At 43.7% G+C, this 23,549-nt stretch overlaps 1 protein-coding gene across 1 annotated transcript in view; it reads right to left on the minus strand.

Annotated features, from left to right (window-relative positions):
* TCERG1L (transcription elongation regulator 1 like) overlaps positions 1 to 11,466 on the minus strand; it is a 110,538-nt gene extending 99,072 nt beyond the window's left edge. Inside the window, exons 1-2 of the mRNA XM_075257723.1 lie at positions 11,054 to 11,466; positions 2,060 to 2,203 (exon numbers count right to left, since the gene is read on the minus strand). Of these exons, the coding sequence (XP_075113824.1) occupies positions 2,060 to 2,203; positions 11,054 to 11,323 (414 nt within the window). The 5' untranslated portion in view covers positions 11,324 to 11,466. The remainder of the gene's footprint in view (positions 1 to 2,059; positions 2,204 to 11,053) is intronic.
* Between the last annotated feature and the right edge of the window lie 12,083 nt (positions 11,467 to 23,549).

Genomic DNA, 23,549 nt, shown 5'->3' on the forward strand with positions numbered 1-23,549 from the left:
AATGGTTGTATAAAAATGACAGCACTGGGCAGATCCAGGGAATGAGAGGAGACGTCTGGGTCTGACCTGATACTCTGAGTCCGGTGAGACTGTATTGTGCTTATTTGTTCATGTGGCTGCTAGTAAGCCACACTTATAGTTAGTTCATTACTTCTGTTAATAGCTCGGACGAGCAGGATTTTGTTTCATACTGTTTTGCCTGAAGTTAAGGCTGTATTTTACTTAGCTTATTGTGTGCCTGTAGTGAAGATTGATTTATTTTCCTGTTTTCCTAAATAAACCGGTTTGCTGCACATTTTGTGTTCCTGTCTTTGACCGGTTGGTTCCGCACCATTGCTTCTACCGAGCTACCTTCCCCACACTCCCTATATTCAAATAAAATGAACAAATGGCTAAGACAGAAAATATTAAGAACATATTGAATTGGTATTGAAAGATATTAATCCTTGGAGGTAAGAGAACATTTGCGGTGTCAGAATCGGAACGTCTCGTGATGAACCAGCATCTACTCAATAAAAGCAAATCTCGAGACATTCGCATAAGAATCATTGTTAGGATCCAATGGAAAGATTTCCTTTCAAGTATAATCAGTAATCGTTCCAAGAAACAAAAACTGGACAAGACTGGACATTGATTTTCTTTTCTTGCACGCACGGCTAAAGATCTTCATATTTTGTAGGCAAGGCATGAAGTGTTCCAGAACCGAAATTGTTGTATATTTCCATCTAGCGCCGCGGCTTCCTATTTTCTTTTGCCAAGGTCTTCTCTAGCGGGATTACCGGCTCTCATTGTTCCATTTAAAATATATAGTGTTCCTGTCATATCTGCACATTGTCCCTCTGCTGTATATATAATCATTAAAAGGGAAGAGACTGTGCGTTCAGCCAACACAAAGGACAGCGCAGGAGTATTAGCCAGTCCTCATCTTCGTTGAAGCCATATTAAATATTAAAATAACACTTTATCAGAAATTTTCAATTTAATCCTTTCTACGAGCAGGGTAAAGAGCAAGAACATCAAATTTCTCTTTCCAAAATTGGGAAAGGGTCAACTTTTTGTAAAAACAGCGCCTCCATGACCATAGTCTGTTTTTGGTATTGCAGAACGGAATCCTTTATTTTAATGGGAATGAGACACAGACAAAGCCCATGGGCAAGATTAGAGTAGATTTTTGGCTATTTATGGGAAACCCCTTTAGGCTAAGGCCCCACGTTGCGAATTTTGTTGCATTATTTTGAGTCAAAGCCAAGAAAGGCTACATAAGGAATGGGAATATATAGGAAGGTCTTATACTTCTACCTTCCGCTCAATCCACTCCTGGCTTTGGCTTAAACTCTGCAAAATAAGTTGTGTTTCTGTGACGTAGATGTAGCCTAAAACAGTTTTTGTGGAAATTCACTATTGACGGCATATCCTTTCCAATAGCATATCAGTGGGGGATCCTACGCCCAGCACCCCTATTAATCATCTGATTGTAGGGTCGACTGCACATCAGAACCAGCTGCACAGAGCACCGGCCAGTATCATTTTCTGGTGAGGGAATCTCAATCCAACTCTGGTGATGATGACTCAAGGAAACTGGAGAACCTGGGACTTTGCAAATGAAGGGACTGTCCAGGGCATTTGCAATTGCAACTTAAGACTTTGCTTTCTTGGTCATTCATTTATCATGACTTGTTACCCTGATATGACAGGCTCCCTTTAAGATGCCCTCCTGCCATCTATGGCACGTAAGTTTTTGGGAGAATGTGCACAAGGGCTGGGCCTGCAAGTAATGGGTATTTATTCTCCACTCCATCATATTGGTCTCCAGCTAGTGCTACCTTGCCCCATCATCACCACTTGAAGCCCTGCAACATACCTTGAAGAAGAGCAACACTTATTACCCATTTGCCTCTCTACCTTATCTTGTTTTTTAACATCATTGTGGACCTTGAGTTCAGAAACCCTGTAGGAAGGAGAAATAGGGCCACCATGATTTCAGTACCCCTTGGACAAGTGTCAATGAACATCCATGCAAACAAAGAGCGTTCCGTTCAGAGTAAGAATATTTAGTTACCTTGCAATTAGGTGTTTTCTTCTCAACCCAACATTTTCCAGTGTGAGGAGGGATGGTGGACGTGTAAACAGGTGGAAAAAGAGGAATAATCTCTACACTTGAAGATGGCGAAAATCCAAATGCAGGGGAATGACCTCCGACCCACTGTGAAAGGAGATATGACATTAGTGCCTGAACTTAGAATGCATGAAATAGCAACGCAAATGTTCTCCAGTCAAAAATAACTATTAGAGGGAGGTCCCATGGCAGGATTTTTACTGTAAAAAATTCCCCTTCCCATTGATTTTGATGGGAGTCAAGCGCTTTATCTGGAAGCTAAAAATATAAGCAAAAAAGGAAATGTCCTGCTCAATCTTTGAACAGGTTCCACCCAAATTCCCCATTGCTGTAAATGTGTGTTGTAAATTTATATGGTTCAGTTTGTATCCTGACGCAAAATCCACTTACTCTTACATGTCAAGGCTCTGTTAACCTGTCAGGTTTTGCTCTAAGATTTTAAGCAAAATTGTCTCCAAATTTTTCAGCCCCGTTCTTATCATTATTTTAGTACTGCAGCATCCTTATTAGCATAATTTCTGTATTATGACATCATTATGTACAGTATCGAAACACCGATTATACTATGACATCAGTATCCGCATTATTCCTGTACCAGTACACTATACATGTAAAGGAAACTATTGAGGCTTTTAGCCAGAGAAAATCCTCCCATAGAAAACAACTGAAGCTCAAAGTTTGTGTTTCTGCCTCCCATACAATCGGTCCTCAGTTTGAGACTGGGCAGAGCGCTACCATAAGAGGAGGCAAAGCACACAGATAAGGGTGTAACTTTAGGTGTCGCCAGGGGTGAACCTTCCTCTTTCGCTGCCCGAGGCGGACGACAGAAAGCTGCCACCCCCCGCCCGGAGGAGGGGGCGGAGCGGAGGGGGTGTGGTGGAGAGAAGGGCGTGGCAGATCAAGGGGGCGTGGCTTAGCGGTGTTCGCAGGCAGGGAGAGGACCTGCTCTCTGCCTGAGCATGAGGGGAGGCCACTGGAGCAGCGCTGCTCCAGCGGCCTCCCCAATCCACCTTGGTGCTAAGCCAGTCCAGGACAGCTTGTCCTGGACTGGCTTAGGTAAGCAAAAATGCCGCCCTCCCTGGGGTCCTGGCATAGCTTCAGGTCGCCTCATTGGAGGTGCGGCGCTGGGTGTCGCAATGGTTGCAATTGTGGCTGAACCCAAAAGCCATTGGGGTCTCATGGGTCACCCTCAACTCCCAAGGCTGGTTAAACTTTTTTGATTTGCTTGACATCTGTGCATCATAAATTCATCACTCCTGTCCTCTGGTGCGCCCAGAGAGAGAAGATTTATAATACACAGCCTTCCATGGCAGAAAGAAGAAAAATAACCCTATAATGGCAACAGTAGCAGCTGTCTACGGGACTATGACTGTGAGTGATGGGAAGCTTGGGAGTACAGACATTTTGTGAAACTTTATGGCAGTGCAGGTCCAGATAGAGAAGTAAACAGTGTTATAATGTACGTCTGGTGGTCTTAAACTTTACAACAGGACCCATAAGCCTTGAGTTATACCGCAGGATAAAAGAACTCTTTAGTGGTTTTATTCTTGTACATTTAATAGGATAGACATATGCGAGTAACTGGAGATCGAGGATTTCACCGCAGCCTCAAACAAGTACAGATGTTGCAGGCGCCAAGTTGTCAGCAGATGTTTGCCAATTGCCTAATCCTATTAGCGACATTACTGTGCTTAATAGTAAAACATAAAAGTGCAGATCTGAAAGTTAAAAACGCATTGCTTTAGCTCATGTGACCACTAAATGACGGTCTATTAGGATAATGCAGCTGGCGATAAGTTACATAGACTGCTATAAAGGAGCGCTAAACACAGAAAATGAGCAAAAAATGAAAAATAGACCAGCACTTCCTTCCAAGGGTTAAGGGTACAGATTGACTTTGGCTGCAACAAAGATCACCATATTATGCTACAACATTGCAACTAATGGAAGGGAATAGGATTTGGATTGCAACCCCAAGGTCACAAAAAAACGAGAACTGAGATTTTTTTTTCGTGTTAGCAACCTTAGAATCCCAATCACAAACTCCAGTCACTTACATTAGTTACAATGTTGCAGAGTGAAACGCGAGCTTTGAACATTTCATGGTGTTGGGGTTCACTGTTGCTCAGAAGCCCAGGCCTAAAATCTCTTCATTTCCTTTGATCCTGTTTGGTCTCATGTTACAGTGAAGACTAAGCCATACAATATTTGATGAAATCTTCTGTGTCTTAGAAGATCAGCCATGTCCTGCTTTCCTCACTATTCTGTGTCTGGCTGTAAGACAACTGGCTGCAGCAGGAACCTATACCACCCTGTCTGCAGAAGAACAAAAAGATTGCTACCTCCTTATTGCGCTCTGCCCTTTAGTCGGCCACCAACGATGGAGCAGGTCCTCTGGAGACTACCCCAGTGATTTTTACAATTCAGTGTTAGGATTATGCAGAAAATTCTCCTGTTTACTTTATAGTTAATTTCTGGATATAGTTTCCTAAGGACAACCTTTCGCCACTTCCACCTACTACTACTCTTTGCGTTATTTAATAGGGGCTGCTCCACTAATTCAGGTACAGTTGGAATTTTTTCTCTATCCCCACCATTCCTGAGCAATCAATGCATTAGCTTCTGCACCCAATATGCTAATATTATAGGCTGTCTAGTGTCAGGTGGGCTGTCCTGGGCTGGAGCAGATAGACAACGACATAATACCTAGCAATAATACTTACCAAATTGGTTGATGAACCTGGCAGTACTGATGGCTAAGGAACAGTAGGAGCTAGAGAAGAAAACCGTGCCAGAAAAAGTGGAGTAATGGCAAGGATGGACCGGACAAAAAAGAGGATCTCTGCGCTCAATCCGTCGTCTTTTAAAATTTCACTTTATTTTGGAAATATAAACACAACGCGTTTCGGGCTAGCTGCCCTTTTTCAAGTGTATGAACTTATATCTCACGTCGAGCTGGATGCTTCCTGATGGCTAAGGAACAGTAGGAGCTAGAGAAGAAAACCGTGCCAGAAAAAGTGGAGTGGAGCTTATTGAAGTATTCAAAAAGTTGGAGTTAGAGGAGCGATGAAAGCGATAATTTGACATATTCCCCAAATTATCACTGACCCCCAAAATTATTTCTGGAAGTTTCTGCCCCTTGTCCATCATAGAGCTTGGCAAAAGGCGCAAGGCTAAATATGTGACGCTGTGCACCAAGAAATGCGCCGCCATGTTTTTTCTTGGAAAGTAAGTGCAACTTAAAAGGGGTGTAAAGTTAGACTAGAGAGTCTAAAAATACTCCAGATTTTTCAAACAGCATCAATCACTTTTAATAAATTTCATTATCATGACAGGCAGGATGCAATGATAGGTTACACCTATATCATACATACAGTAAGTAGGACCAGATCACACAATCACAATACATGATGGCTTCCCCTACATAGTTACCGCTGCACAGAGCACGCCCACAACACTCTAATAGACGCCAATGATCCTCACTCTACAGGTTCCTATGGTCTATGTGTCTGCGGTAAAGCATATCTCTAAATGCTGCTAAAAAATAATTCAGGCAACATCATTGCCCCTATAATCATGTGCAGAAAATAAAGCAAAAAGAATCTGCATTACATTCCAAATCCTTTGTCCATACAGGAGGTGAATGTTACTAGAAATATAGGGGGGCTGCTCATCTCCATAGGACAATTGACCTGCAGATTCCTCATTGCTATCATTTCAGACAGACGAATGGATTTATCGTACATTTGTACAAAGACATTTTTCATCACATGGTAAAATTATTTTATATTATTGTAGTTGCCCTTTAAATATTTCAGTCCCTTGCCACGTAACCGCAAGTGAAAAGGAAAGACTGGAGGAGACGGGATGGTGGAGGATGTGACATAGAAGAGACCCAGGACAAGGGAGTTCTCAGCATTCACCCTAAACATTGTATCCCTGAGAAGTCTGTAGAACTTTGGTGAATCTTCGGTTCCAATTTCCAGGAAGATTTAAATTCTTCATTTTTTTTTTAAGTTAATCTGGAATTTTTCTGGACTTTTTGAGGCAGTATGAAAAATCTCAAACAATTTCATATAGTATTTGATAAAAAAAAAAAAAAAAGCTTATTTTTCTGTTAAATATGCTAAGGTAGTCAAAGCCCCGCCCCTTACATGTAAATGACCATACATCCCAAGCACTTGTCTGCCATATCCCACCCCAGTCTTTGGTGGTCACAGCCCCGCCCCTTACATGTAAATGACTATACATCCCAAGCACTGACTTCTCTGCCCTATCCCACCCAGTCTCTAGTAGTCACAGCCCTGCCCCTTACATGTAAATGACCATACATCCCAAGCACTGACTCCTCCGCCCTATCCCACCCCAGTCTCTGGTAGTCACAGCCCCGCCCCTACATGTAAATGACCATACATCCCAAGCACTGACTTCTCTGCCCTATCCTACCCCAGTCTTTGGTGGTCACAGCCCCGCCCCTACATGTAAATGACTATACATCCCAAGCACTGACTTCTCTGCCCTATCCTACCCCAGTCTCTGGTAGTCACAGCCCCGCCCCTACATGTAAATGACCATACATCCCAAGCACTGACTTCTCTGCCCTATCCCACCCAGTCTCTAGTAGTCACAGCCCCGCCCCTTACATGTAAATGACTATACATCCCAAGCACTGACTTCTCTGCCCTATCCCACCCAGTCTCTAGTAGTCACAGCCCCGCCCCTTACATGTAAATGACTATACATCCCAAGCACTGACTTCTCTGCCCTATCCCACCCCAGTCTCTAGTAGTCACAGCCCCGCCCCTTACATGTAAATGACCATACATCCCAAGCACTGACTCCTCCGCCCTATCCCACCCCAGTCTCTGGTAGTCACAGCCCCGCCCCTACATGTAAATGACTATACATCCCAAGCACTGACTTCTCTGCCCTATCCCACCCAGTCTCTAGTAGTCACAGCCCCGCCCCTTACATGTAAATGACTATACATCCCAAGCACTGACTTCTCTGCCCTATCCCACCCAGTCTCTAGTAGTCACAGCCCCGCCCCTTACATGTAAATGACCATACATCCCAAGCACTGACTTCTCTGCCCTATCCTACCCCAGTCTTTGGTGGTCACAGCCCCGCCCCTTACATGTAAATGACACTACATCCCAAGCACTGACTTCTCTGCCCTATCCCACCCCAGTCTCTGGTAGTCACAGCCCCGCCCCTTACATGTAAATGACCATACATCCCAAGCACTGACTTCTCTACCCCAACCCACTCCGGTCTTTGGTTCCCTTCCTTCTTCTATTCTTTCCCAGCTTCACCCATAATCTTACGTTCATGAAATAGAGAATATTTTTCTAAAAAGTGAAATTTTGCATTAAATAGACGTCTCCCTGATCTCTGAATGATGGAGGAGACATGGAAGGCTTTCTTTATAGAGTGACAGAGTTAATAAGATTGAATGAAGGCTCAATCCATCAAGATCAATCCATGACCCCACTGTGTTGATCCAGAAGAAAGCAAAAAAAAAAAAAAAACGCCCATAAGACCAATTACTCCATATTAGAGGAAAATTCCTTCTGGGTTGCACATTTAGCAATGCGAATAAATCCCTGGATCAACCTCGTATCTCTTCAAAGCCATTTCCTATCATTTAGGGTAAGATGAATTATTACCATGGGTTTTATTTCTTATTAGATAGCCCTGTAGCCCTTTAATGGACAGGTCAATCATATAGAAGGATAATGTATAGAGAAGTCTTAAGTTATTTATGTTAGTATGCAGAGTCCCTATAGATCTGTATCATTGACCTATGCATGTCCTACGTACTGCCATATGGTGCCCACGTGCATGGTCTTCCCCAAAAATACTGCTTGGTCTTCCCCCACGTGCATGGTCTTCCCCCAAAATACTGCTTCTCTTTACTACCATGATGTGCCTTAAAATAATGGAATAAACAGGTAAAGTATCAACCTAAAGAAGTCTATGGAAGTCTATAGAAGTCTATGGAAACCAGATCTAGGCATCACTAGTCTGCGAGATGCTTGGGGCAAGGGGCCATCAGGGTTAAACTTGTTCAGGGTTACTTCACACTAAAGAGAGTCTGTCAGCAGACCCCAGCCCTGCAGATAGATAGGTTAGGGTCACCTGAATGAAACAGTGTTGCTTCCATTCCTGGGATATGGCTGTTTTTGTCAATGAGCTCCTTAACCTCATTGAAGCAATGGCGACACCTTTGTTGCTCCAAACATATCAACAGCGATATCCCAGCAATGTTTAATTCTGTCTATGAGCAGGGGTTGGCATGCTGGGTTCCGGTGACACACTCCCTTTAAGAAACTTCTATGTGCTATGACTTGCCTTAATCTTCGATATCACATTAACGTTGGAATGTGGAGCTGAAGGCAGATCTATTAGATAATCTAACCTGAGACCCAAAAGTCAGCAGTAGGGTGACAGATTCAGCTCTGCTACATCTGTAACAATCAGAGTGCAAAACATGGAACGTACATTGTATCTACAACAAATTCTCTCACTTTCTACTCAGATGATCAGCCTGGTAAAAACCAGACAATCCCGGAACCTTCTTTATTACATCTACCAGCTAACAAAATCCTTATATATCTTCTACCCCCCCCCCCCCCATCCCAAAAAAAACCCACCAGCCAGCTACCATCTAGAAAATTAGGGTTCTTAGGTTAAAGTTTGATACAACAGTCTGTCTTATCCACTTGTAATATATTTCAATGCAAGCTATTGTGCTCAGTTATCAGCCATTGCAAGCCACGGACAGGCTGGTTGTGTTGTTGTGCAGTAGGGAAGGGATTTCTGTAAGGTCCATTGTATAGAAGTGGAAATTTTACAAATATTTCAAGCACTTACATTCTAGTTGTCTCTTATATATCAGCATGTAGTATATGAATGTATATGTTGTATGCATGCACTGTATGTGTGTATATGTTGTATGCATGCACTGTATGTGTGTATATGTTGTATGCATGCACTGTATGTGTGTATATGTTGTATGCATGCACTGTATGTGTGTATATGTTGTATGCATGCACTGTAAATACATATATTTGTATATATAGGCTGTTTGCATGTACTGTATGTATATCACATGATATAGTGGGGCAGCATAGTCCATATACATCCAGCACAATACAGAATAAACACCCCCCCCCCCTATATACTTATCCAGGGGCGTAGTAGGAAGTCTACTGGGGCATTAGCCTAAGGCATGGATTGCCAGGGGGCGTCACCGAGCTGCTGAATCTTTGCCCCGGGCTTAACAATTCATTTTATCTGGGTAGCCCCTGATGGCTATGCTCCAGTTATTCCAGGATATACTATGGATGGACACATATCAGCCCCCTATATCTGCCATATACCGGACCGAGCATTTATTCCAAACATTTTTACAAAAAAAAGTTGCAATATTAGAAGATGTAGCTGCACTGAGTTTGTCACCTGGTGCAGTTACATAGGACTGCAGACTGGGAGGATTCAGGCAGATTCATTGCAGAAATTCCTACAACTGCCCCAATTCCTGCGTTTGCTGCTAAAATAAATCCACTGAGATGAATGAAGATGATTCCTAATCTGCAACAAATCTGCTGCGTGCAAACTCATCCCTGACATGATACACAAACGCCAAAGCGCCAAATTCAGCTCTGCTTCATCTGTATGTGTACAGTCTGTTGAGTGAAGCAAACTGATAGACTGTACTGAACACATGAAAGGATTTTTGGGATCTAGGATCCTCTAGTGGTCATTGTGGGGTATTACATGTCATAGGAAAGCACTAAAACTGAACATAGTTAACACTTCAAAGCATAAAAAGCACAAGAAGCTTTTCCTGAAATGCTGAATTATTTTAGTGGGCTCCAATTTTCCGTTATCGATGAGACGTCCTCGGCATAAAGTGATGTATTGTCAACCTAGAAACGATCAGATGATGAAAACTATAAAAACTAACCCCAGCTGCTAAAAACTGCGCTCTGCTACACCGCCACGGCTAGGAGCGGAGACGCCACGGCTAGGAGCGGAGGTGCAAAGGGTTTATCATGATGAATAGTTTAATATTGTAGCTCTTATTGCACACACAATGTTCCCTGTGTGATACCAAGGAGATGCTAGACTGATATTGGGGAGATGCTACTGTATAGAGGGGAGCCTGTGTACAGATGTAGCAGAGCTCAGTATGTCATGAGACAGAAGTCATCATCTGGTTTTCCATAGGGCTGCAGGTATGTCCATAGGATTACCTTGAGTCGAAAGAAACCGATGACAAATTCAGCTCTGCTACATTGGTTGGATACATTGAATTTGATTTGAGAATAAAGTATCAGAATAGAGATAGATAGATGATAGATATAGATAGATAGATAGATAGATAGATAGATAGATAGATAGATAGATAGGAGGTAGATAGATAGGAGATAGATAGATAGATAGATAGATAGATAGATAGGAGATAGATAGATAGATAGATAGATAGATAGATAGATAGATAGATAGATAGATAGAGGAGATAGATAGATAGATAGATAGATAGATAGATAGATAGATAGATAGAGGAGATAGATAGATAGATAGATAGATAGATAGATAGATAGATAGATAGATAGATAGATAGATAGAGGAGATAGATAGAGAGAGAGAGAGAGATATAGGAGATAGATAGATAGATAGATAGATAGATAGATAGATAGATAGATAGATAGATAGAATATTTGTAACCACTTGAGGATGATACAAAATGTCTTAAGGATACAACTCAACTTAGCGAACCCAAGTAATTTCCATATACAATGACATGATATAGTATCGTAATGAAAGTTGGGTATGGATGGGACCCTATAGGACACGTCACTGGTATTTCGTAGACAGACACCTCTTATATTGCAGATCATGCACAATGACACTATAAGGGGGTTTTACCTGCCCATTTGCCAAAGGAAACTGGTGAACAGCAGGCTCTGGTGCAGTGGGCACTGACATCAAAGGTAGGAAAGGGTCGCAAGGGACTTGCCAGGCAGGTACCCCTTGTAGCAAAGGTGATGGGTGAGGGCAGGATACAATAAATGGAGGGGGCACCGCACCTATCCGAAAGACACCAGGTGTATCTGGGATCATACAAATCCAGGGAGCTGGTTCAGCATTCACCGGCCAGAGAAAGGGCTGTCGCTTGATTCTTGAAACGGGGAGCATCCTACATCTTATATATCCAACTGCACCAGGATTTTGCCTCCCACAGAATGGGGCTGGACTAGGGATGCTACCAAGCTTCCCCTTATCCCGCAATGGAAATCTCCAGTAGTGAGTGTAACATCCAGATGCCAGTAAGAGTAGAAGTCCTGCATGCCGCTCTGCTGTGTGAGGAGAACTGGGAAATAAGACTTCAGTGCTCAGTAGCCAGGCAGGCAGTCTCCTCCCTCCCCATCTCACTTAGTAATCCTCCCCCTCCCTGCTACCCTGCAAGCATATCACACGACGACGGATGAGGATCTCATATACCCTGGCCAGTCCTGTCCTCAACTCCATACCCTGGCCAGTCCTGTCCTCAACTCCATACCCCGGCCAGTCCTGTCATCAACTCCATACTACAGCCAGTCCTGTCCTCAGCTCCATACTCCGGCCAGTCCTGTCCTCAACTCTATACCCTGGCCAGTCCTGTCCTCAGCTCCATACCCCGGCCAGTTCTGTCCTCAACTCCATACTCCAGCCAGTCCTGTCCTCAACTCCATACTCCGGCCAGTCCTGTCCTCAACTCCATATCTTGGCCAGTCCTGTCCTCAACTCTATACCCCGGCCAGTCCTGTCCTCAACTCCATACCCTGGCCAGTCCTGTCCTCAACACCATATCCCGGCCAGGCCTGTCCTTTACTCCATACTCTGGCCAGTCCTGTCCTCAACTCTATACCCCGGCCAGTCCTGTCCTCAACTCCATACCCTGGCCAGTCCTGTCCTCAACACCATATCCCGGCCAGGCCTGTCCTTTACTCCATACTCCGGCCAGTCCTGTCCTCAGCTCCATACCCCGGCCAGTTCTGTCCTCAACTCCATACTCCAGCCAGTCCTGTCCTCAACTCCATACTCCGGCCAGTCCTGTCCTCAACTCCATATCTTGGCCAGTCCTGTCCTCAACTCTATACCCCGGCCAGTCCTGTCCTCAACTCCATACCCTGGCCAGTCCTGTCCTCAACACCATATCCCGGCCAGGCCTGTCCTTTACTCCATACTCTGGCCAGTCCTGTCCTCAACTCTATACCCCAGCCAGTCCTGTCCTCAACTCCATATCCTGGCCAGGCCTGTCCTTTACTCCATACCCTGGCCAGTCCTGTCCTTTACTCCATACCCTGGCCAGTCCTGTCCTCAACTCCATATCCCGGCCAGGCCTGTCCTTTACTCCATGAACTCCATACCCTGGCCAGTCCTGTCCTTAGCTCCACACCTCAGCCTAGGATCTGAATGGAGAACACCCATAATCTGGTATCATAGAAATTGCACAAAATTGGCAAATTTGGGAACTTGCTATGGTGAAGATAAAGTCTGCCGGCAGCATGTTATAGAGCAGGAGAAGTAGAGCAGAAATACATATATACAGTGCTGGGCGAAAAACATATCGAGACACATATAATCGAGATATGGGAAAATCTAAATCCCATCTATATTTGATCTCACCTTTGCCCTTTTGTCTTCTATCACTTCTTCTTGGTACTTGCACAGTTTTCTTCAGAACCCAGCAAGGAGGTTGTTCCTGCCACCCTGGAGAACTAAGCACAGATCTTCTGTAGATGTCGGCTTGCTCCAATCCGTCTGCCTCTTCATGTCATCCCAGAGAGATTGGATGTCGTGTTCAGAGCTCTGTGGGGGCCGGATCATCACTACCAGGACTCCTCATCCAAAGGCAAAGGTCACACCCAATATATATATATATATATATATATATATATATATATATATATATATATATATATATTTATGTAGATTGTGAGCCCCACATAGAGCTCACAATGTACATTTTTCCCTATCAGTATGTCTTTGGAATATGGGATGGAAATCCATGCAAACACGGGGAGAACATACAAACTCCTTGCAGATGTTTTTTTGTCCTTGGCAGGATTTGAACACCAGGACTCCAGCGCTGCAAGGCTGTAGTGCTAACCACTGAGCCACCGTGTGGTCCCCAGTCACACCCAATATTGATGGGATTTACATTTCTCTTTTCTTTGTTCATTTAAAAAAAAAAATAAACTATTAACCCTTCTATTTCTGGAAACATTCTTACTTTGCAGTATTATTTCCACTGCGGTACTTTTGCTTAGTACTGTAGTTTTGATAGAAAAGTTGCAAAATAATTAAGCAAGCTACAATTTCAATAAAGTCTGGGCTTAAGTGTCAAGTGGGTGGGTCTGTATGAAAAGATAAGTGTAATACAGCCTTAGTGAACATTACTGAGTGGCGCTATATACTGAGTGAAGCTATACTGGCCACCCTATGGACCATCTGCTAGGGACTCAAGAGGTGTAGGAAGGCGCCTGTGCAGCGGAACATTGTGAAATCTGACATTTTTGAGAAATTTGGGACAAATCTGGTTTGTCCATCTCTAGTTCCCTTTAATAATAGATTTTTTTTTGCACTTTTTACTGCTTTGTATTGTTTGATTGAGATAACATGGATATCCTGCTGCTGGGATGCCATAATCTTTGGCAATAAGTGTTCCATTCCCCTCTAGCGCCACCACAGGAGAGATTCAGTATTACGTGGTGCCCATTGAATCAATGTAATGTATGAACCTACTGGGTTTCCCAGAGACAGAGACATTCTGTGTAGCTTCTCTCTACTTTAGTTAATAGATTTGGACCCAAACAAGGTGTATTACATTATTAAAGGGGTTTTCTGGATTTACATATGGATGATCTATTAGATTTTTGGGGTGCAAAACCTGGGATCTCCACTGATAAGCTGGTGAAGAGGCTAAAATGTTGGGGTGAGCAGTGTGACCTCTTTAATGGATACTAAGCACAGCGCTGTACATACTATAGTGGCCATGCTTGGTATTGCAGCACAGCCACTTCCACTGGAATGGGACTGAGCTGCTGCTGTATTATATACAAGTCCTGGAAAAACCCCTTTAAAGGTGTTGTATGAGATTGCAAAAACATGGTTGCTTTATTCCAATTACAGTGCTATTCTTGTCTTTAGGTTGTGTCTGGTATTGCAGCCAAATTCCATTAAAGTGAATGGGACTGTAATGCCATATACACCCTAGGGACAGGGGTGTGAAAATTGGTTACATTTCACTTTCACTAGAACCAGTTTCTTAATATTTGGGACCCTTACAGCAGGATTAACACTCAGATTTCCCAAGTACCAATTGGAAGAAATGAATCTTTGTGTTTGCTGATACATTTCACTTTAACATTGCTAAAGTATATATCTAGATACATTTGCCATTCATGAGCTTAGGAAAGTTGGGTGAGACACCTTATGGGCCCCCTAAGTTTCCTGAGTCCTGGTCACACCCTCTGCGCCCCCTTGAGTTATACTCCTGTCAGTGCTGGATAATAAATCGTATGTATCTTTACACTACTTAGTCTGTTTATACAATAGAATAAGACTTAGACTTTTGTGCCACACCCCTTTCCTTCTAAACCACACCCCTTTAACATATAAACCCCACCTCTTTTTTAACTTAAAATACTTCCTTTAAATACTTCAAAGGAGCAAGATTGGGAAATGGAGTAGATAGAAGACGATTGTGATGTTTAGAGAGTTATAGGAGGCTATACTATTGATTTATGTGTGATTTTAACTTGAACATTGCATAATGGCTGTGTTTGATATAGCAGATCAGCCCCATTCTTTTGGATGGGACTGAGTTGTAACATGGCTATGTGACCAATGGACATGATTTTATTGGACCGACAAGAGGCAATTGGATCCTTGACGAATCGACCATGTTATCCAAAAGTGTATGTAGTTTTGTTTTTTTTTTAAGTGTATTTTTTTATTAAATGAGAAACTGTAATTTATTAGTGTATTATTTTCTGGGCCACGCTCACCTCTTAGATCACCTGTACTGTATACACTGACTTCATCCATCTCTCTAGTATTTTTCTGGGGCACAGACCAGTGGGGGACCCTTGTAGCTGCAGCGGTGCAGCGGCAGGGATATACGGCTGTTTCCTATATTAATGCATTCTTACTAGACTAAGGACTTAATGTATTGATATTTTTCACATCTTTTGTGTGTAAACTAAACTTTCGGACAACTTTGGATTTTCTGACAGTATTTGTATCATTAATATCTATTGTAATATACTTTATTAACATGTTTTGGCTCCTTTATGTGAAATCCTTTCACTCCTTCGCTTGTTTCTCTATTGAAAGCCATCCTTCCTTTTCTTTACATATTACACAGCCCGTACTCTATATAGACAGTAACTTTCAGTGAGAGGCAGGAACAGCTCTCAATACAGAGTGAGAAAATTCAGGATTTCACATTAAGGAGCCAAAATTTATCACAACCTATATTAGTGACACAAATACTGTGGATAGGTCATGAGTATCCAACTTTGCTGGGTCAGGGACAACCCCTTTAAGCTCCTCACCCTTTGATGATAATGAGATGACACTGATGACCATGCCCAGTCTACACAGTAAAGCTAAAAGTGAGCTTTTAAAATGTCAACCTATCCTGTATCATAAAACCTGGATGAAATAACGTTACTTTGTCATTACACATTCACTTTATACACATTCATATCGGTGTCAACGTAATGTTTTGTCATTATTTTCTTAGTGCCGATGTCTTCCGGTCTTTTTCTTCCTTATAATTCACACTGAAGTGAATGGATATTGGCCAAGGCATGGTTTACTGTCTCCAGCTTATAAATGCAGCAGACAGAGTGCTGGTTATATTCCTCCAGACGTTCCTTCTTCGGTTCCTGCAGTATATCAGAGTTTGCTTTCAGTGGAGGATATATTGAACAGAAGCAGATTGCAGTACCAATAAACAACAGCACATCAACCCACACAACCCAAAATGATCACTTCACTGTAGAATGAGTCAGCAAGTCCACATCCCATAATATAAAACCAATAATCCAGCCTGAGGTTATGATATTGTGTTAGGTTTAGACAGCCTGTAAGATATAGATGGCTGTATTCGCTGGACTCCCAACATAATAGCCAGCTTCTGGAAATCCTGTTTTCCCAAGACCCTACTGTCCGATAATGAAACATTACAGAATACTGCGGGGAAGCAGAGACTCCTACCAATGTACAGTAGATGCTGGGGGTCTTGGTCCTGGTTCATGGTTTGGTCCAGGACATACGGTCAACATCTAGTCCATATCTCATGGACCAAACCTGGTCATGTGAAGTCAACCTTACAGTGGTTTCCCCACCTATGACAAATGTCTGATAGCTTGGGATCCCACCACTGGAACCTTCACCGATTACGAGAACGGGCATCTCATATCCATATTTCCTCCTTACCGATGATAGATTTGTAGAGTAAAAAATGAACGTAAAATATTGCCCATGTTAGTTATGTATCAGCCCTGTTTAATGGTGGGTTCAAGGATGGTGGGAATCAAATGGTTGACATGCCAATAATTTAGTAGCATACAGTAGGGCAGATTTACTGATGGTATCTAAGTCTTAGACAGTGTGTAAATGTCTACGCCAACGCCCAAGATCTCAATGTAATTCATTGATAATTAGAGAACCATTAGATGTCTCAATCAGATGGAAGAATGTGATCCAGTGATGATGACGATGGGAATATAAGAAGGAAGGACACCAGACAGAAGTGGTCACTAAGCTTCGGGTCAGGTCTGTCTTGGAGAGCTCAACACCCAAGAGCTCAATACAATTCACTAGTAATAGCGAACCATTAGATGTCTCAATTTGATGTGATCGAGTTCTGATGATGGGAATATAAGAAGGAAGGACACTAAATACAATAGGTCACTTATCTTCAGGTCAGGTCTCTCTTGGGAAGGTCATACTGGTGATGTACAAGCCAACACCAAGGCTATCAATACAATTCACTGGTTAGAGCCAACCAGTAGATGTCTAAATCAGATGACTCCTCTCTTGTGATGCATACAGAGGTTGTATACCCCCATACTACACCAGAGGTATTCTCATACACTAGATGGGCAGATAACTGGGATGGACATGAACCTTCTCAGAGCCTGTATATTACAAAATATATCAGTAACACAAATACCGTGGATAGGTCATCAGTATACAATTTCACTGGGTCATGGACAACCCCTAAAAGTCCCTCACCCTTTGATGATAATGATATGACACTGCTGACTTTGCCCAGTCTACACAGTAAAGCTTAAAAGTGAGCTTCAAAATGGTCAACCTATCCTGTCTAGACCTGCCATTACTGGGCATCTCCCTTCTAAATGACTAAAGTAAACCTGCAACTCTACTAGTTATGCTGAACCTAAGAATATGTCAATGAAAAAAACCATGAAAGCAACAAAATTAACCCTTTCATGCAAACTGGACATCCAAACGCTCACTCCTTCCCTGTGTTCCTATCCTGGCTGCTTAAAGGGATTGTTTAGTTTAGGATACCTGTTTTTTTATATTATATCTTATTAGGGAATCCAGCTCAGGACTCGTATCTCATATCCATAGTGCAGAGAGGTTACGAAGAGGAGACCATGTGCTGGAGGACCTGGTATACAGGCAACTCTTTGACGGCAATGGGCATTGTGTTATCCGTTCTTTCTCGCGTGGTGGTGCTGCCTGGATATAAAGCGCACGCTGGCAGGTCTTCCCACATATTACAGCCTGTCGCTGGGGGGCCCAGCAGGGAGACATTGTATAAACCGCTTATAGTAAAAGGATAAAAGGCTCCTCGGCTTCACAAAAGGAAGAGTCCAGCAAAGCTATAGAGACCCCGAATACAGTCAGCAGTAGACATATAGACATATAGTTGCCTATGGGGTGATTGGGATTTGTGTTCTGTCTTTGTTTTTGAAAACCATGAATATATCACACGGGTTCCATGAGGCTTCGCTGTGCCACAAACCACTGGCCAATTTACTTACCATCTGTCCACATAGCTTTATGCCATGCAGAATGTGGGTGGGCTGTCGACACTTACACCATATGCAAAACTGTGCAAATGCTCGAGCGGAAGTCAATATCTCAATGTCTCAGCCCCAGTTATGAATCCTCTAAAGTTTCAAAGGTCAGTAAATCTATCAATAATTTACTGGATTTGCTGCACTTACATTTACGTGTTTTATTGCTCTTGGCTTATTTGTGTCTACAAATGGCTGCATTGGCTTTCTATCAAGTAGTGTTAGTCTTTGGCAATGCTGCTGATATATAATGGTTAAAAGGGTCATGCCATGAAGAATATTTATCCAATGTTCGTAGTGGCTCAGCAATAAGACCCCCATGGATCCTGAGAATGAAGATGTATTACCACTGTTGTGCATGGACCCAGTGGACGCCACATATACACACTACCACCATCTTCAATGGGAACACCATTAGCTATTTTCGGGGCTACCATTGAATCGGCATGGGGATGTGTCCTGTACACCAGGTGTCATTCCATGAAGATTTTTTTATCCCTTATTTGTAGTGTCTCAGCAATAAGACCCCCACAGATCCTGAGAATGCAGATATTACCCCTGTTGTGCATGGACCCAGTGGACGGTACACATACGAGCTACCACCCCCTTAAATGGGAACACCAGAGATGGCCTTTAGCTATTTTAGGTGCTCCGATTGAATGGGGATGTCCACCAGTAGGGTTGAGCAATCGTGTTCGGAAAAGATCGGATTCCGATTGAGAAAATTTCGCGATCGGAATTCCAAACACGATCTTTTTAGGTGGGATCGAGATTGGTACTATTTCCCACAATGCTTTGCTTAGCCTTCACACTGAGTATACGCTCCGCTCATTCTGAGTGGAGTGTATACTTAGTGTGAAGGCTCTGCTGCGGTTCCATAGGAATGAATGGAAGCAGACAGCACACAGCCTTAACCCCCTGCGCGCCGGCTGCCTCCATTCATTCTAATGGGAGACTAAACTAACATCTCTAGTAGCTACTTACCTCCAGAGATGGCTGGTCCGGTGCCCGGTGTTCTTCTCCTCGCTGCCGCCCCCTCCCAGGTTAGTGTTTAAAGAGCTAGGAAGGCAGGGCTTGTAGCTTAGGAGAGTGTGGGCGGGTACAGGGCAGTACCCGCCCACACTCTCCTAATCTGGGAGGCAGGGTCAGCGAGGTGAGAAGAGCAGCATGAGCAGCAGTGAGGCAAAGAACACCGGGCACCGGAGCAGCCATCTCTGCAGGTAAGTAGACACCAGGGGGGACTAAGTAGCCAGAGGATTAAAAATAAATCCTCTGGCTACTTAGTTATTCACTACACAGCGTGGCTTCTAACAATTAAAGCGTTCAATTGTTAGATTCCATTTTGTATAATGAATAGGATTGCTTTTAAAACCCGATCTCCGATTAATAAAAAAAATCTCATTGACTTGCATTGGGATCGGAATTGGGATCGAGATCGGGTTCGAATGAAAAATGATCGGAAATCGGATTTTAAAATCGATCTTGAAAAGTCAAGATCGGCTCAACCCTATCCACCAGGTGTCATGACAGGTATCAAATTACAGCTGTCAGAGAAGCAGAGACATAGGCAAACGCTTGCTGCTGCAGCTATTATAAAGTTTGCTATCTCACCCCAAGTGCTTCATTCATATAAAAGGGGTTGCAGCTTTTAGATAACCCCTTTACATATGGTCTGCCACCCATGACAGAGCGGAGAGCCTTTGCCACTCATGACTGGCCAGCTCTAATACATGGTCACCCTGTGATATATGTGTAGCATCTAATCCTACTATATAAGTTTCCTCTGCAGATGTGACAACCAGCAGTTTCCCATGGAGATAAAACCTGATCACCGTGCTTAGAAAAGTGTCTTTATCTTGTTCAGATGAGACAAATTTCTAAAAATCTTGTTCTACTATATTTCCACATCATAGATACAGTCACATCAAAGATACTTCACATTCTAAACGTACTAAAGGGAAACCAGAAGAACATACAATTGTGAATGCAGCGGCTTTAGCGTTCTGTCCGACTACTCGGAGACACATTAATATTTCATCCCTGGGCTGCATTGTTTCTGAGATCAAGGTCTGTGTTGGAGACTGGACATAAGACTGAGTAATGATATAACATAAGGAGCTGTGTATTATACTGTAGTGCTCCAATAGATCAGAGCTCTGTAGTATACACTAGTCCCTCCACATAGTATACAGGACGATGGAACATTGTATTGTATCCTGGGCTTTGGAAGTTTTATTCATTAAACACAGTTTTATAAATGGACAGGAGTTATAAAGTTATTGTTATATTTATTATGACAAGGCGTATATGTAGCCAGGATAGCAGAAATCCAGAAGTATATATATTGTTTTAGCAGAACGTAGTCTGGGGCAGATGAAGGAGAGGACGGCATGACACTGGGGGCAGAGATGTAGGGACATGAATCTGGGGGCAGATAAGGGGGGACATGAATCTGGGGCAGAGATGGGAGAACATTAATCTGGGGGAAGAGATGGAGGGGACATGAATCTGGGAGCAGAGATGTGGGGACATGAATCTGGAGGCAGAGATGTGGGGACATGAATCTGGGGGCAGAGATGGAGGGGACATGAATCTGGGGGCAGAGATGGGGGACATGAATCTGGGGGCAGAGATGGGGGGACATGAATCTGGGGGCAGAGATGGGGGGACATGAATCTGGGGGCAGAGATGGGGGAACATGAATCTGATGGCAGAGATGGGGGACATTAATCTGGGGCAGAGATGGGGGGACAAGAATCTGGGGGCAGAGATGGGGGACATGAATCTGGGGGAAGAGATGGGGGACATGAATGTGTGGGCAGAGATGGGGGGACATGAATCTGGTGGCAGAGATGTGGGGACATGAATCTGGGGGAAGAGATGGGGGGACATGAATCTGGGGGCAAAGATGGGGGGACATTAATCTGGGGGAAGAGATGGGGGGACATGAATCTGGTGGCAGAGATGGGGGGACATGAATCTGGTGGCAGAGATGTGGGGACATTAATCTGGGGGAAGAGATGGGGGACATGAAACTGGGTGCAGAGATGGGGGACATGAATCTGGGGGCAGAGATGGGGGGACATGAATCTGGGGGCAGAGATGGGGGGACATGAATCTGGGGGCAGAGATGGGGGGACATGAATCTGGGGGCAGAGATGGGGGGACATGAATCTGGGGGCAGAGATGGGGGGACATGAATCTGGTGGCAGAGATGTGGGGACATGAATCTGGGGGAAGAGATGGGGGGACATGAATCTGGGGGCAAAGATGGGGGGACATGAATCTGGTGGCAGAGATGGGGGACATTAATCTGGGGGAAGAGATGGGGGACATGAATCTGGGGGCAGAGATGGGGGGACATGAATCTGGGGGCAGAGATGGGGGACAAGAATGTGGGGACATGAATCTGGGGGCAGAGATGGAGGACATGAAACTGTGGGCAGAGATGGGGGTCATGAATCTGGGACAGAGATGAAGGGGACATGAAACTGGGGGCAGATGAAGGGTGTATATGAAACTGGGGGAGAGATAGAGGGGGGACATAATTTACGGGTGACTGTAGGAGGATTATACTGTGTGCGGGCACATGAAAAATTACTGAGAATGGGCGGAGTCAACACAAAAGTGGGTGGAGCTACATTTGTCCCTCTTTCAGTTCTTCAAAAGTTGGGAGGTATGGTTTTTGCCCTGCACTAGGTTAGTAAGATAGGCTGGTGTTATGGTTTAGGCTTAGGTTTTGTATTTTGTTTGCACAGTGTTCCTTTTCGTTTGTGCTGAAGCAACTAAATAAAAGCACCCTTGCAGCCGAAACCTACTGCCTGTGTTAACTGTGTCATTGGCGACCCACACCGTGTGAGCTGGATCCCTACAAATATATACTGTATATACCGGGCATGTCTTATTGTATGTGTCTGACTATCAGCCGGTAGACTGATCTAGCCTAATGTTACAGGGTGTAAATGTAAGGTCTCCACTGCAGCAATCATAATTCTGACAAGCAGATCATCAATCCTGATCAACATAATCATCATCCTAAAAGTGACCCTAAAAGGGAAATCACACAACGGTGCCGAATCAGGCGGATTAACATTGTATTACATTGTGCTCCGCATCATCCAGGGCTGATTGTAGTGTGAAGTGACAAGAACCACATCAGGCATTACAGCAAATAAATGATCCTGAATATAAATGGCGTGTCGCCGTCATTATCTGTAATTGCAGCGCTCACTGTACTTAGGATGCAGACGGTGATCTCGTGACTTAAAGGAGCTTCACGAATTTTCTCCCTTTTCACTTTAGAGCTGTCTTGTGAATTACAGGTACATTTTTTTCCTGCATCTGCTTAAAGGAGGTTCCCAGTTATGGGGATTTATCAAAACAGAGGTGACCGGTATGAATTTAAGTGTTGGAGGTGAGGAGCACAGAGGTGGCGCTGGGTGGTGAACACATGAAAATGGGACTTTGGTCAGTCATAGCCTCCTTACTGCACCAGACAGCTTATTTGCACAGGGATTAACCATTTATTTTCTGGGCAGCAGGATTTTACTGGTTGTAAAGTCCCTTTAAGATTTGGTTAAGAAGATTGAACCGTGGACTGATGGACTGATCTCTTCCCTTGGTGGCTCCTACTGTAGGTCCTTTGCTGCTGCCTCAGCTCCTTGAGCAGAGCTCTGTATCTTATGATTGAAGTCATATAGTTACATAGTTGCATAGTAGATGAGGTTGGATGAAGACATCAGTCCATCAAGTCCAACCTATAAACCTACAATCCCCTACAGTATTGATCCAGAGGAAGGCAAAAACCCCATGAGGGGTTCTATATGGCATTCAATCTAGAACCCTGGATCAACTAGTCCTTAACACAATCTAGAACCCAAGTAGACATGGTCTTGCTACTTATCCTCAGTAGATGGGGTCCTAGACAGACTTGAGGAGGCAGTGGACATTATGAGAGATTGGGAATAGTGCTGAGTTTGTGGTTCTCACTGACTATTGCATGTAATGTCCTACATGAGCTCCTTAATATTTGAGTATGGGAATGGCCACTTAATGTCAGCCCCAACCCGCTCTGTTCTTCTATCATGCTGAATTCTGGAATCCAACAGAAAGAGATATTTATGGAGGACAGGGTATAGCAAGGACAGGTTCCTCTAAAGCGCTGCCCTTATTGTGAGATCACCCTATGTGTCCAAGAAAGGAAGAGTTTGTATGCATTAGGAGGACATCTCAACCTCAGTGAAAGGGTCACTACCACCATGATATGAAAGAGTTTTCTAGGATTTTGATATTGATGGCCTGTCTTTAGTCTATGT

The sequence above is a fragment of the Leptodactylus fuscus genome, chromosome 10 (assembly GCF_031893055.1).
Source record: "Leptodactylus fuscus isolate aLepFus1 chromosome 10, aLepFus1.hap2, whole genome shotgun sequence".
NCBI classification, from domain to species: Eukaryota; Metazoa; Chordata; class Amphibia; order Anura; family Leptodactylidae; genus Leptodactylus; species Leptodactylus fuscus.